Source organism: Hyperolius riggenbachi, chromosome 4, assembly GCF_040937935.1.
Source record: "Hyperolius riggenbachi isolate aHypRig1 chromosome 4, aHypRig1.pri, whole genome shotgun sequence".
Taxonomy (NCBI): Eukaryota; Metazoa; Chordata; class Amphibia; order Anura; family Hyperoliidae; genus Hyperolius; species Hyperolius riggenbachi.
Window position 1 is genome coordinate 48,408,678 of NC_090649.1, and position 13,265 is coordinate 48,421,942.

Genomic DNA, 13,265 nt, shown 5'->3' on the forward strand with positions numbered 1-13,265 from the left:
CCATTTCAGTGCTGCTGAGTAGATTTTTAGTCTGGAGGTTCAGTTTAATAAAGGTCTGCTCTGGCGTTAAATTTCCAATCAGCTGTCCGTGTTTTTTCAGGTTGTTATTATATAGATTCCAGGAGTAATGGGCAATACCATCATCATGGCATCAGTAGTTTTTTTTTTTTTTTTTTACTTTTTGTTTGTGTTCTTTCTGGTTGAACTTGATGGTTGGATGTCTATTTTCAACCAAATTAACTATGTGACCACTGTATGCTAGATCCTTAAAGGGGCACTATGGTGAAAAATTGTAAAAATTAAAATATGTGCGAACTAAAACTAAGAAGTAATTTTTTTCCAGAGTAAAATGAGCCATAAATGACTTTTCTCCGATATTGCTGTCACTTACAGTAAGTAGTAGAAATCTGACAGAAGTGACAGGTTTTGGACTAGTCCATCTCTTCATAGGGGATTCTCAGCAAGGCTTTTACGCTTTATCAAGATATTCCCTAAAAAGGATTTAAACAATAATGCTGGCCAGCTTCCCTGCTCGCTACACAGTTTTTTGGCAGTTGGACAGAGTAACTGCCATTCACCAAGTGCTTTTGAAAATAAAGAAATCCCTGAGAATCCCCTATGAAGAGACGGGCTAGTCCAAAACCTGTTGCTTCTGTCAGATTTCTACTACCTACTGTAAGTGACAGCAACATAGGAGAAATGTAATTTATGTTTATGCTTGCACATATTTTAAATTTTACAATTCACACAAGCATGTGGCAAATGCAGTCAGTCTTCAGCCAGAAACACCTGATCTGCATGCTTGTTCAGGCTCTGTGGCTAAAAATATTAGCGGCAGATGCAGTGTTGGATTTCTGGAAAGGCTAAAGAGGCCCGGGCCTTGGGCAGCTGAAAACCTGAACAAGAAAGAGGGGTTGCTACATATGAAAGAGAAAAATTCCGATACGGTCCGTGTTTTTCTTTTTACTGGATAGCCAGTGCTGGATCATGCCAGCTGAGGAGGATGGGGGAAGCCTCATTAGGATCCAGAGGCTTCCCCTACCAGGGCAGAGCACGACCATCCGCCAGGCAACCTAGGCCAGGTGCTTGGGGCTAGTGGGTGTCAAGGGGCCCACCTGCCATCTTCTCTGACCAGGGCCGGAGCTACCATAGGAAAAAATAGGCAATTGCCCCAGGGCCCCAGAGCCTGTAGGAGCCCCCAAGTTGTCCCTTCCCCATCTTAACTGTTGCTCCCCAGGGACTCTGCAGAGTCTGTTAAGTTGGGAGGTGATTGGGGGAGGGTCAGCAGCCAGCTCAGGGGCCCTGGAGGGAAATTTGGCTGCAAAAAAGGGCCTCTAATGATGCTTTTTGGTTCAGGAGGTGTCTGTTGGGGGGCCCCCAGGTTTATTTTGCCCTAGGGCCCAATTGTTACTTGAACCGGCCCTGTCTCTGACCTCTCTCTACTTCCGCTTACCAAAAAGACCACAAAGTCGCACCAAATCTTCTACCTTGCTGATGGCCTCATTACATCTTAATCCATCTCTGCTCCAGAGGTATTTTTTTTTTATTTCAAAAACTTACAGGTTCTCTTTAAAGAGGAACTGTCATGAAAATCTTAAAATGTAAAACCCATCCAAATAAAAAGCATGTTTCTTCCAGAGTAAAATGAGCCATACATTACTTTTCTCCTATGTTGCTGTCACTTACAGTAGATAGTAGAAATATGACATTACCATTTTGGGCTAGCCCATCTCTTCATGGGGGATTCTCAGAATGACCTTTATTCTTTATAAAGACATTCCCTGAAAATGAATTATACAAAGATGCCAGCCAGCCTTCCTGCTGACTGCACACTTTTTTGGCAGTTGGACAGAGCAACTGCCATTCACTAAGTGCTTTTAAAAATAAAGAAAACACTGAGAACCCCCCATGAGTAGATGGGCTAGTCCAAATGTCCAATGTCAGATTTCTACTACCTACTGTAAGTGACAGCAACATAGGAGAATTAAGTCATTTATGGCTCATTTTACTCTGGAAGAAACGTACTTCATACTTCTTATTTGTATATTTTTGCGTGTATTTAAAATGTTAAGATTTTCGCGACAGAGGTCCTTTAAAGCAACTAAATATGTCAGCCTCCATATTCCTTTGACTTCAGGCTCCCTTTAACCTCCCTGGCGGTAAGCCCGAGCTGAGCTCGGGCTATGCCGCGCAGGGGGAGATCTCAGCCCCTGGTGGGGCGATTTTCATTCTATAAATTGCTGTGCGCGCAGCCAGCACTTTGCTAGCCGCGCGCACAGCTTGATCGCCGCCGCTCTGCGGCGATCGGCCGCACGCAGCGGCTGAAGAGGCCCCCCCCCCCCGCCAGAGCCCTGCGCTGCCCGGATCAATGAGTTCCGGGCAGCGCTATGGGCTGGATCGGGTGTGCCTGACGTCAGGACGTCGGCTGACGTCCATGACGTCATCCCGATCGTCGCCATGGCGACAGGAGAAGCCAAACAGGGGAACGCGTTATATACGCGTTCCCCTGTTTGCTATAGATGCCGGCGACGATCGGACTAGAGGGCCACATGCGCCCTCTAGTGGTGTTTCATGTAGCTACCACTCTGGTAGCTTTACATGAAACAAAAAAAAAAATTTAAAAAAAAAGGATTTTTTTAAAAAGGAAAAAAAAAATTAACCGCCAAGGAGGTTAAAATGAAGGCAGGCTTTTTTGCCTTCTTACCATCTCACCACTGACATCAGTACATTGCATTTGACTTTGCCCACTTACTGAGTATTTGCGATCGAATCTTCTATCGTTCCTGTAATTCTTTCCTTTGTGACAAGGGAGAGAGATTTCTGTCCCACGCCGCGTAATTTCTCCCATGCCTCCTTTTTTTTTTACGATATGTTATAAGAGTGTAATAAATCTGTTAGCTTAAAATCGAATCTCTGTGGCCTTTTAGAGAAATCATCATTAAACGCGAGGCCCCCGCTAACGACGCCATCCCGGCGAAATTGTTTAATCTCCAGCTGGGGTGAAAGGTCGCCGAATGAATTTTTTATAATACATCAACCTGACACGTGATATGGGGAAAACGGCAATAGATAAAAGTTACGGAAAAGGGCACTCTCTCCTCCGGATAGGTCAATGGCAGCCAAGAGAGCCACTCATCCCGTCACCTCGCCGCCCGCCGCGCTATTCTCCCATTTAATATGGACACCCAATTAACACCTGGCTAGCCTAGGCAGCCTCATTGTGGGTGAGTTATGGCACCTTCCCCCTCTCCGTGGAGATGGAAGCGGTCACCATATATCATCGGATGGGGAGAATTAGCGTTAATTGATTTGAGTTATCAAGCAATGATAGGCCACTTAGACAGGGTAAGCCTTATTGGGTCCTGGAAGGGATGCAGGCGAGATTAGATTGCCAGGGCCCGTTGCCGTGGCGACACCAGGCACTTGACATCTTGTTAGGCAATTGCGGAGGCTCTATCGCTCTCCCCAATGGGGTCGTCAGTAAGCGGCAGCGATGGCTAAACACGGTTATGTGCTGCTTCAGTATTAAAACTAGAGGATAAACACCTTATTGGCAGTAACCTGGATTTGTCATGGCCCTGTTGTTATCCAATTTACAGCCACTAATGTGACCGTAGCCAGAAGGCAAAAAACAACCCACAAGCCAACTAAGATGTACAAGTGAAAAAGAAGAAGGGCCATACTTCACTCTTGTGTTCAAAACAACACATAGCTAAGATTGCTTCACTGGTCGGTGTGTGTTACAGGAAGGTGATGGTAAGTTGTCAGGGAGGCCCATATTTGACGTTGCTAGGCAATGTCACTGGGCATTTATTGCTTTGTCATGGAAAAAAATACAAAATCACTTATTTCCAGAAGTGGTTAGTGCACTCGCCTTGCAGCGCTGGGTCCCTGGTTTGAATCCCAGCCAGGGCACTATCTGCACGGAGTTTGTATGTTCTCCCCTTGTTTGTGTGGGTTTCCTCCAGGTACCCGGTTTCCTCCCACGCTCCAAAACTATGCAGTTAGAAAGTTAACTGGCTTTCTCCTAAATTGACTGCAATACATACTCTACACGATACATGCATAGACACGTGACTATGGTAGGGATTAGATTGTGAGCCCCTCTGAGAGACAGTTAATGGACAGGGCAATATGTTCTGTACAGCGCTGTGGAGGATGTCGGCACTATATAAATATTACATAATAATAATAGTTCCTACTTATAATAAATAGAATATTAGTAGAAAAGAACACTCTGGCTTCTTTTACACCGAAAATCGCAATTCCGATCTCTAATTTTCACTGAAAGCTAGCAACACAAGACAAAATATGCAGCATGCAGAACTTTATAATTGGATGAAACATCGGAAACACGTGTAGTGTCCTGCGCTGTGTAATATGTTGGTGCTTTATAAATACAGTAAATAAATAATATGGGAGCACAGTAGGAAAGGGAGCACACCGGGGCGGGAGCACAGTGGGAAAGGGAGCACAGCGGGGGCGGGAGCACAGTGGGAAAGGGAGCACAGCGGGGTGGGAGCACAGCGGGAAAGGGAGCACAGCGGGGGCGGGAGCGCCGTGGGAAAGGGAGCACAGCGGTGGAGGGAGCACAGTGGGAAAGGGAGCACAGCGGGGGCAGAAGCACAGTGGGAAAGGGAGCACAGCTGAGGCAGGTGCACAGTAGGAAAGGGAGCACAGCAGGGGTGGAAGTGCAGTGGGAAAGGGAGCACAGCGGGGGCAGAAGCACAGTGGGAAAGGGAGCACAGCTGAGGCAGGTGCACAGTAGGAAAGGGAGCACAGCAGGGGTGGAAGTGCAGTGGGAAAGGGAGCACAGCGGGGGTGGGAGCACAGTGGGAAAGGAAGCACAGCGGGGGCAGAAGCACAGTGGGAAAGGGAGCACAGCTGAGGCAGGTGCACAGTAGGAAAGGGAGCACAGCAGGGGTGGAAGTGCAGTGGGAAAGGGAGCACATCGGGGGTGGGAGCGCAGTGGGAAAGGGAGCACAGCGGGGGAAGGAGCGCAGTGGGAAAGGGAGCACAGCGGGTCGGGAGCGCAGTGGGAAAGGGAACACAGCGGGGGTGGGAGCGCAGTGGGAAAGGGAGCACAGCGGGGGAAGGAGCGCAGTGGGAAAGGGAGCACAGCGGGGGAAGGAGCGCAGTGGGAAAGGGAGCACAGCGGGGGTGGGAGCACAAGGAGAAAGGGAGCACAGCGGGGGAGGAAGCACAGTGGGAAAGGGAGCACAGCGGGGGAACGAGCGCAGTGGGAAAGGGAGCACAGCGGGGGGAGGAGCACAGTGGGAAAGGGAGCACAGCGGGGGTGGGAGCACAAGGAGAAAGGGAGCACAGCGGGGGCGGGAGCACAGTGGGGAAGGGAGCACAGTGGGAAAGGGAGCACAGTGGGAAAGGGAGCATAGTGGCGAAGGGTGATCAACGACCTCATTGTTCTCTACTGTATCGAGAGATACAAAGCTAGTACTGGGGGACATTACAATCAAAACTCACTGTGTATTTCTGCAAAAACGTGACTGATATTGACTAGTGGAAGGTGGTAAAATGATCACAATTTCTAAATTCAATTTAGATCAACTAAATAGTAATTGTTATTTCAGAAGGTGACTTCAGTGCTCAAGCCTCCACCAAACACTGAAGACGGAAGTTTTGGGCGGAGTGACATTTTGAGATCAGGCCATAAGGAGTTCCCGTCAGAGTTCTGGGAACATTAGCGCGCTCGGCTGGAGAGGAGATGGGGAAGTTTTAACACCTCGTCTCACTTTCTTTTTGTCTGTTGCTGCCAGCGGAGTTGAATCATTGAAACAGATTTGACACTGCATGTTTTCCGCCATTACGGCTCTCATTCTACGTCAAGCCGAGAATAATGTGACCATTGACGACGGCCACAGACGGGGCTGGGGAATGTGTTATTTCAGGACTTTGTTCCTACAGAAATAAAAAAAAAAAAAAGGAAAGAACTTTTGATAGCAAGAAATAAGCCTCGCTGTGCACTACATACGTGTTGATCTGTCTTTTGACAGCTCGGTGATGTTAGTGCCGGCGTTGGAGCTGTCGGCAGACTGCAGTGCTCCGTGTTTCCTGCTAGGGCTGCCAAATAGTATTCCCAATCATAAGCAATACCGTTTACCCCCTATACATAGTACAAATCAGTCACCATGAGCTTGTGATCACAGGTAACCCGTGATCACTAGCTGTTTTTCCTGCTCACGAGGCCAGATTCAGAATTTGTGATCGCCTCTCGACCTTATAGTTTTGCTAAATTGGGTGGGTTTTGGTGGGGTTTTAATCAAGAATACTTTTTTTCCTTTGAAACTTTTAAATCGATTTTCTCAAAAACTATAAGGTCTTTTTGAAAAATGTTCCTCTTGTTCCCACTGTTCTTCTTAAAGTGAACCTCCAGACTCAAAATCTACTCAGCAGCACTGAAAAGGCTTGGTGTTTCTTTAACAGTTTCACAGCATCAGAACTTTGTTTTTCTTACCCAAGCCTCATTTTTAGTTGCACAGAAGAAAACTGCCCGGGCATTTTCCCCCTAATGCTGTGCAAAGCATGATGGGTTTTTCTGATGTTGTTGTTCTCGTTCTGTTTTGGTGCAAAATTCTTTAAAAAAAATTGAATTTGAGATTTGAAGCCTAGCACGCGCAGCTGGAAGGGGTGATCAGAACACAGGACAGTTGGAACTGTGTCTCATGCTCCGTCACCTTCTTTCAACCAACCAAAAAGATGGCTGCCCCCATGAAAAAAGTGGCTGCCCCCATGAAATCACAACCATTTGCCTGTTCTTTTAAAACAGGGCGAGTAAGAGGCTGAAGTTCATCTTTAAAGTGGACTGAAAGCCAGCATTTCTACTTTGCTCTAAAAGATTCCTCACAGCTTGAAAGCTACTATCCCAGAAAAAAATTCTAGCAGAACATCACTGAAATGGATAAACAAAGCACTTTCTCCAGCTATTTAGCTTCAAATCCACATCCAAACTGTAGATAACAGTATCCGTTTTACTTGTTAAATACAAATGTATCAACACTGGAATGTAAACAAACCCTCTCTGACAAACTGTCTCTGCTTCAGGCACATACAGTGTTCAGAACAGCTCATTAGAAGATTTTAATATATAATAAAAAGCAGTTATATTAGAAAAAGAATAAAATGCAATGCCAACTTTCAGGGTAAGAAAATCTACATTTTGGAAACTTGTAATTTGTAAACAGACAATATTACGTGTGCACAAAAGCAGATATGATAATTGTATGAGTAATAAAAAGTAGGAAAACACATTTTTAGTGAATGTTATGTCAGAGTTTCAGATCACTTTAACACATCTGGCAAATTTGGTGTTTCGAGCATGTATGGGGGCTTTGCTATTAACCGTTAAAGTCAAATCCGTGATCACGGCCTTGATCACAGATATCACTTTTAATCACGGTTAAAACCCAGTTGAATTCGGAATTGGGCATCAAGTCCGGATCATGATCACGGCGTATGGCGTATCCGGATTTCGATACTGCCGTGATCGGATTTGCTCGAATCTGTGATTTTTATGGCTTACATACAGTGGCTTGCAAAAGTATTCGGCCCCCTTGAAGTTTTCCACATTTTGTCACATTACTGCCACAAACATGCATCAATTTTATTGGAATTCCACATGAAAGACCAATACAAAGTGGTGTACATATGAGAAGTGGAACGAAAATCATACATCATTCCAAACATTTTTTTTACAAATAAATAACTGCAAAGTGGGGTGTGCATAATTATTCAGCCCCCTTGATCTGAGTGCTGTTAGTTGCCTATAGACATTGCCTGATGAGTGCTAATGACTAAATAGAGTGCACCTGTGTGTAATCTAATGTCAGTACCAATACTGCTGCTCTGTGAGGGCTTTAGAGGTTGTCTAAGAGAATATTGGGAGCAACAACACCGTGAAGTCCAAAGAACACACCAGACAGGTCAGGGATAAAGTTATTACGAAATTTGAAGCAGGCTTAGTCTACAAAAAGATTTCCAAAGCCTTGAATATCCCACGGAGCACTGTTCAAACGATCATTCAGAAATGGAAGGAGTATGGCACAACTGTAAACCTACCAAGACAAGGCTGTCCACCTAAACTCACAGACCGAACAAGGAGAGCGCTGATCAGAAATGCAGTCAAGAGGCCCATGGTGACTCTGGACGAGCTGCAGAGATCTACAGCTCAGGTGGGAGACTCTGTCCATAGGACAACTATTAGTCATACACTGTACAAAGTTGGCCTTTATGGAAGAGTGGCAAGAAGAAAGGCATTGTTAACAGAAAGCATAAGAAGTCCCGTTTGCAGTTTGCCACAAGCCATGTGGGGGACACAGCAACCATGTGGAAGAAGGTGCTCTGGTCAGATGAGACCAAAATGGAACTTTTTGGTCAAAATGCAAAACGCTATGTGTGGCGGAAAACTAACACTGCACATCACTCTGAACACACCATCCCCACTGTCAAATATGGTGGTGGCAGCATCATGCTCGGGGGGTGCATCTCTTCAGCAGGGACAGGGAAGCTGGTCAGAGTTGATGGGAAGATGGATGGAGCCAAATACAGGGCAATCTTGGAAGAAAACCTCTTGGAGACTGCAAAAGACTTGAGACTGGGGCGGAGGTTCACCTTCCAGCAGGACAATGACCCTAAACATAAAGCCAGGGCAACAATGGAATGGTTTAAAACATATCTATGTGTTAGAATGGCCCAGTCAAAGTCCAGATCTAAATCCAATCGAGAATCTGTGGCAAGATCTGAAAACTGCAGTTCACAGACGCTGTCCATCTAATCTGACTGAGCTGGAGCTGTTTTGCAAAGAAGAATGGGCAAGGATTTCAGTCTCTAGATGTGCAAAGCTGGTAAAGACATACCCTAAAAGACTGGCAGCTGTAATTGCAGCAAAAAGTGGTTCTACAAAGTATTGACTCAGGGGGTCGAATAATTACGCACACCCCACTTTGCAGTTATTGATTTGTAAAAAATGTTTGGAATCATGTATGATTTTCATTCCCATTCTCACGTGTACACCACTTTGTATTCGTCTTTCACGTGGAATTTCAATAAGATTGATGCATGTTTGTGGCAGTAATGTGACAAAATAAGGAAAACTTCAAGGGGGCCGAATACTTTTGCAACCCACTGTATATAGTTTTTAAATAAACAGTTTACACTTAGAGTTGCTGTTTGTTTGTTGTTTTTCACGTTAACCTTCTGGATACAATACCCCAGTGATGGCTAACCTTGGCACTCCAGCTGTGAGAAAACTACAAATCCCATCATGCTTCTGCCTCCCCGAGTTATGCTTAGAGCTGTCAGAGTATTGCAATGCCTCATGGGACTTGTAGTTCCACCACAGCTGGAGTGCCAAGGTTAGCCATCACTGCTATACCCGCTTGGATTGAGGGACTGGAGGTCGTGTGGATCCCCGGTGGACTGTGGCCCGGGCCTTCTTCCATTGAAAGCGATATATATAACCTTACAATGTGGGTTGTTTGGAGCTGGTAAACCCTTTTTATTCCTTTGGGTGATGGTGACTACAGGAATATAGGAGGCCTGTATGGAGCTGGGAAAAAAGGGCGCATGCCGCTAGTGGACAAAAAGGGCGCCGCCATTCACTCCCATAATAAATAGCGTTTAATGGGCGCCGGGTAGGAAAAAAGGGCGCCGGAGCTAAATAAAGTTTATAAACGGCGCCAGGAGCTAAATAAAGTTTACAAACGGCGCCCGGAGCTGTTTAATGATTTATAACTGAACTTGTGGTGATTTACGTTTATAAAATGCACCCGTGCCGAATAACGTTTATGAAAATACTAAACATATTTATCTTATTTAAATAATTAAAACATTATTTAAAGTTTTATCCCTTACTGTTTGTAAAACATTATTATTCACAAAATAAAGCGATCAGTACGTAACGTAAATTGCAAAATATTTTTTTAATCCACAATTAGTAAAACATAATTATCCACATAATAAAGGGGGGTCTTAGGTTTAGGCACCAACAGGGGGGTCTTAGGTTTAGGCACCAACAGGGGGGTCTTAGGTTTAGGCACCAACAGGGGTGTCTTAGGTTTAGGCACCAACAGGGGGGTCTTAGGTTTAGGCATTAACAGGGGGGTCTTAGGTTTAGGCACCAACAGGGGGGTCTTAGGTTTAGGCATTAACAGGGGGGTCTTAGGTTTAGGCACCAACAGGGGGGTCTTAGGTTTAGGCATTAACAGGGGGGTCTTAGGTTTAGGCACCAACAGGGGGGTCTTAGGTTTAGGCATTAACAGGGGGGTCTTAGGTTTAGGCATTAACAGGGGGGTCTTAGGTTTAGGCACCAAGAGGGGGGTCTAGGGGTTAGGGGTAGGTACAGGGAGGGTTACTTAGGCACCAACAGGGGGGTCTTAGGTTTAGGCACCAACAGGGGGGTCTTAGGTTTAGGCACCAACAGGGGGGTCTTAGGTTTAGGCACCAACAGGGGGGTCTTAGGTTTAGGCACCAACAGGGGGGTCTTAGGTTTAGGCACCAACAGGGGGGTCTTAGGTTTAGGCACCAACAGGGGGGTCTAGGGGTTAGGGGTAGGTACAGGGAGGGTTACTTAGGCACCAACAGGGGGGGTCTTAGGTTTAGGCACCAACAGGGGGGTCTTAGGTTTAGGCACCAACAGGGGAGTCTAGGGGTTAGGGATAGGTACAGGTAGGGTTCTGTGTAAGAGTAGGCTTAGGTATAGTTTTAGTAAAATTTTAGTAATAATTACTAATGTATTACAACACTTATTACGAACGTAGTTATATTTATATCATCTTTATAAACAATATTTTCAGATTTTATTATAAGAACAAACCATAAATGACTGTTATTCACAATAATATACAATTATAACAATTAAACATATATTATTGTTTTTTTTATAAACGTAATTATAAGTTTAACTTTTGAAACAGGGAAGATTAACGTTTTCACAATTTCCGATTTCATAAACATTATTTAATGATTTATAATTTTGTTAAACATTATTTGTAAACGAAATATAGCACACTATATTTATAAACCCTATTAATGATTAATTATTATTTAGAGTTTACACCCCGCGCCCTTTTTGTCCAGGCGCCCTTTTTGTACGTACGCGGCCTGTATACCACCGTGGTGAAGTCTCGCAGACGGTTTATTATATTACACTGTATTTGAAGATCTGTGCTGATTTGTACTATAATTCTTGGGACTTTGGACAGGGGCGTAGCAATATGGGTTGCAGAGGTAGCAACCGCATCGGGGGCCTTGGGCAAGACGGTCCCCGAATAATGCCTCTGGACAGGGATGGGAGAAGGTTCTCCAGCATTAGAGGCAGATATCCCAAGTGCCCCCCCCTTTGTTTAGAGTGCCAGCTGTACCTACCAGCCTTAGGAAGCATCCCCCTAGTATAGATAGCCAGCTATGTCCCCCAGAATTAGGTAGCCTTGACCCCACAGTATAGATAGCCAGACGTGTGCTCTGCATCCAGAGGCTGGTGCCTTCCCAGCCTCTGCTTGGGCCTGGCCCTGCCTCTGGCTTCCTACTACTTAGCTAAGTATCTCACTTTTAAACTTTTTTTCCCTCACAGGTTTGTTTTAACTATTATTACCTGCTGCAGGTCCCGAGGCATGGATCAATCACCATCATGGACTCTATTTGCAATTGAATGGTCTTCTCCAGTTCTCCTGTTTGGAAGCCACCAATAACACTACTTGATATGCCCAGCAGATCACTCTGCACTAGAGAAGCAGCTATTTCTTGCGACATGTTTACTTGGGCCAAGGTATTAGGTTCACTTATTTCCAAAATTAAGACTTCTATTTGGTCATCTCCTTTCTTCTTCAACCTCCTGTTGTTACTTTTTATGTAGCTTTGAGAGTGACGCCTGGTTCTCCTCCTTCTTTCTGTAATGAAAGGGCATTGCCGTTTTCGCTTTGAGCGGTTGTCTGTAATGGACCGTAGTGTTTCAGCTCCTCCTCGTAATATCTGAAGAACATTGACCTGAGATGGGTCTAAGCTCAAAAGACTAGCCAGTTTTAAAAGTAGACGATCATAACCGGTTGTGTTTGTCCCTGGAGCCAAGAAGAAGAACAAGTGGACAGATAGGTTGGTGTGGATTTCTACAGGTTCATCTCCTTGTAGGACAACATACAAGAGGTTCTCTTTAAAACTGAAAAAGCTTGATCCGTGCTTTTGCCTTTGAAGTTCAGGCGCTACATCATAGAGAACGGTGGAATATGTCTCCCCTCCTGACACGGTGTAGAAGCTATTGGGAACGTCATAAAAGATAGCCAACACAAGATTGGTGGAATTCTGAGCACCGTGAAGTTGAAGCCTCAACGCCTTAGGAGTTGGACCCGTGAAGCAAACTTTAGTAATCTTGTTTGCTGGTAGTATTGAATAAAACGTTCTATTGTTGGTTACGTTACAACAGCCATCTTGAGATATTCCTCCGCTGGCAAATACTTGAGCAAAATGATCCGTTACGGCCAAGACTGGGCTCACAGGTTCCACAAAGGTGGCCATGTTTTCAAGGATGACAACAGTGAGATCAGACTGTTGGCATATGTGAGCCTGGGAGTTGGACTCAAAGGTACACAAGTCCTTATTACGGTAAACGCCTGCAAAAAAAGATAAAGGAACATAAGTGTTAGTCTATGACTAAGGAAGTATTTCTAAGATGGTACAGTCGTTAAAAAGCACAATAGTTGCCAGCAATGGTGTCATAACTGCTTTCATATGCCCTCAAAACAAGATCCATCATGCATCACATCATGCCTGTGGGTGGAGATATGCAAATGATTACTTTTTGAACTTTGTGAATCAGTCATGAATTCAGAGCCCCTTGCTTATGGTATGCCTTCTCGTCCTGATGCAGGATCGTTTCTCCAATTTTTACACAGTGCTAAATAAACGCATAACAAAAATAATATTATTATTTAGTATTTATATAGCGCCAACATCTTTCGCAGTGCTGTACATAGTATGTAGTTTAGTTACTAACTGTCCCTCAAAGGAGCTCACAATCTAATCTCTACCAGAGTCCTATGTCTATGTATGTATCATAGTCTAGGGTCAATTTTAGGGGGGAGCCAATTAACTTGTCTGTATGTTTTTGGGATGTGGGAGGAAACCCACGCAGCCACGGGGAGAACATACAAACTCCTTGCAGATGTTGACCTGGCTGAGATTTGAACCGGGGACCCAGCACTGCAAGGCAAGAGCGCTAACCACTACGCCACTACTCCCTTGTTTTAGCCTATACAAGA

The 13,265-nt window shown here is 45.0% G+C and overlaps 1 protein-coding gene and 1 long non-coding RNA gene across 3 annotated transcripts in view; one reads left to right on the forward strand and one right to left on the reverse strand.

Moving 5' to 3' along the window:
• PKHD1 (PKHD1 ciliary IPT domain containing fibrocystin/polyductin) overlaps positions 1-13,265 on the reverse strand; it is a 607,682-nt gene that overhangs the window by 73,208 nt on the left and 521,209 nt on the right. For both annotated transcript variants that reach the window (XM_068280030.1, XM_068280029.1), the window contains exon 59: positions 11,606-12,617. In XM_068280030.1, coding sequence (XP_068136131.1) covers positions 11,606-12,617 — 1,012 coding nt within the window. The remainder of the gene's footprint in view (positions 1-11,605; positions 12,618-13,265) is intronic.
• LOC137571205 (uncharacterized) lies at positions 569-12,870 on the forward strand. Its single transcript, XR_011031305.1, has 3 exons — positions 569-675; positions 11,585-11,779; positions 11,867-12,870. It is a non-coding gene; the product is annotated as an uncharacterized lncRNA (long non-coding RNA).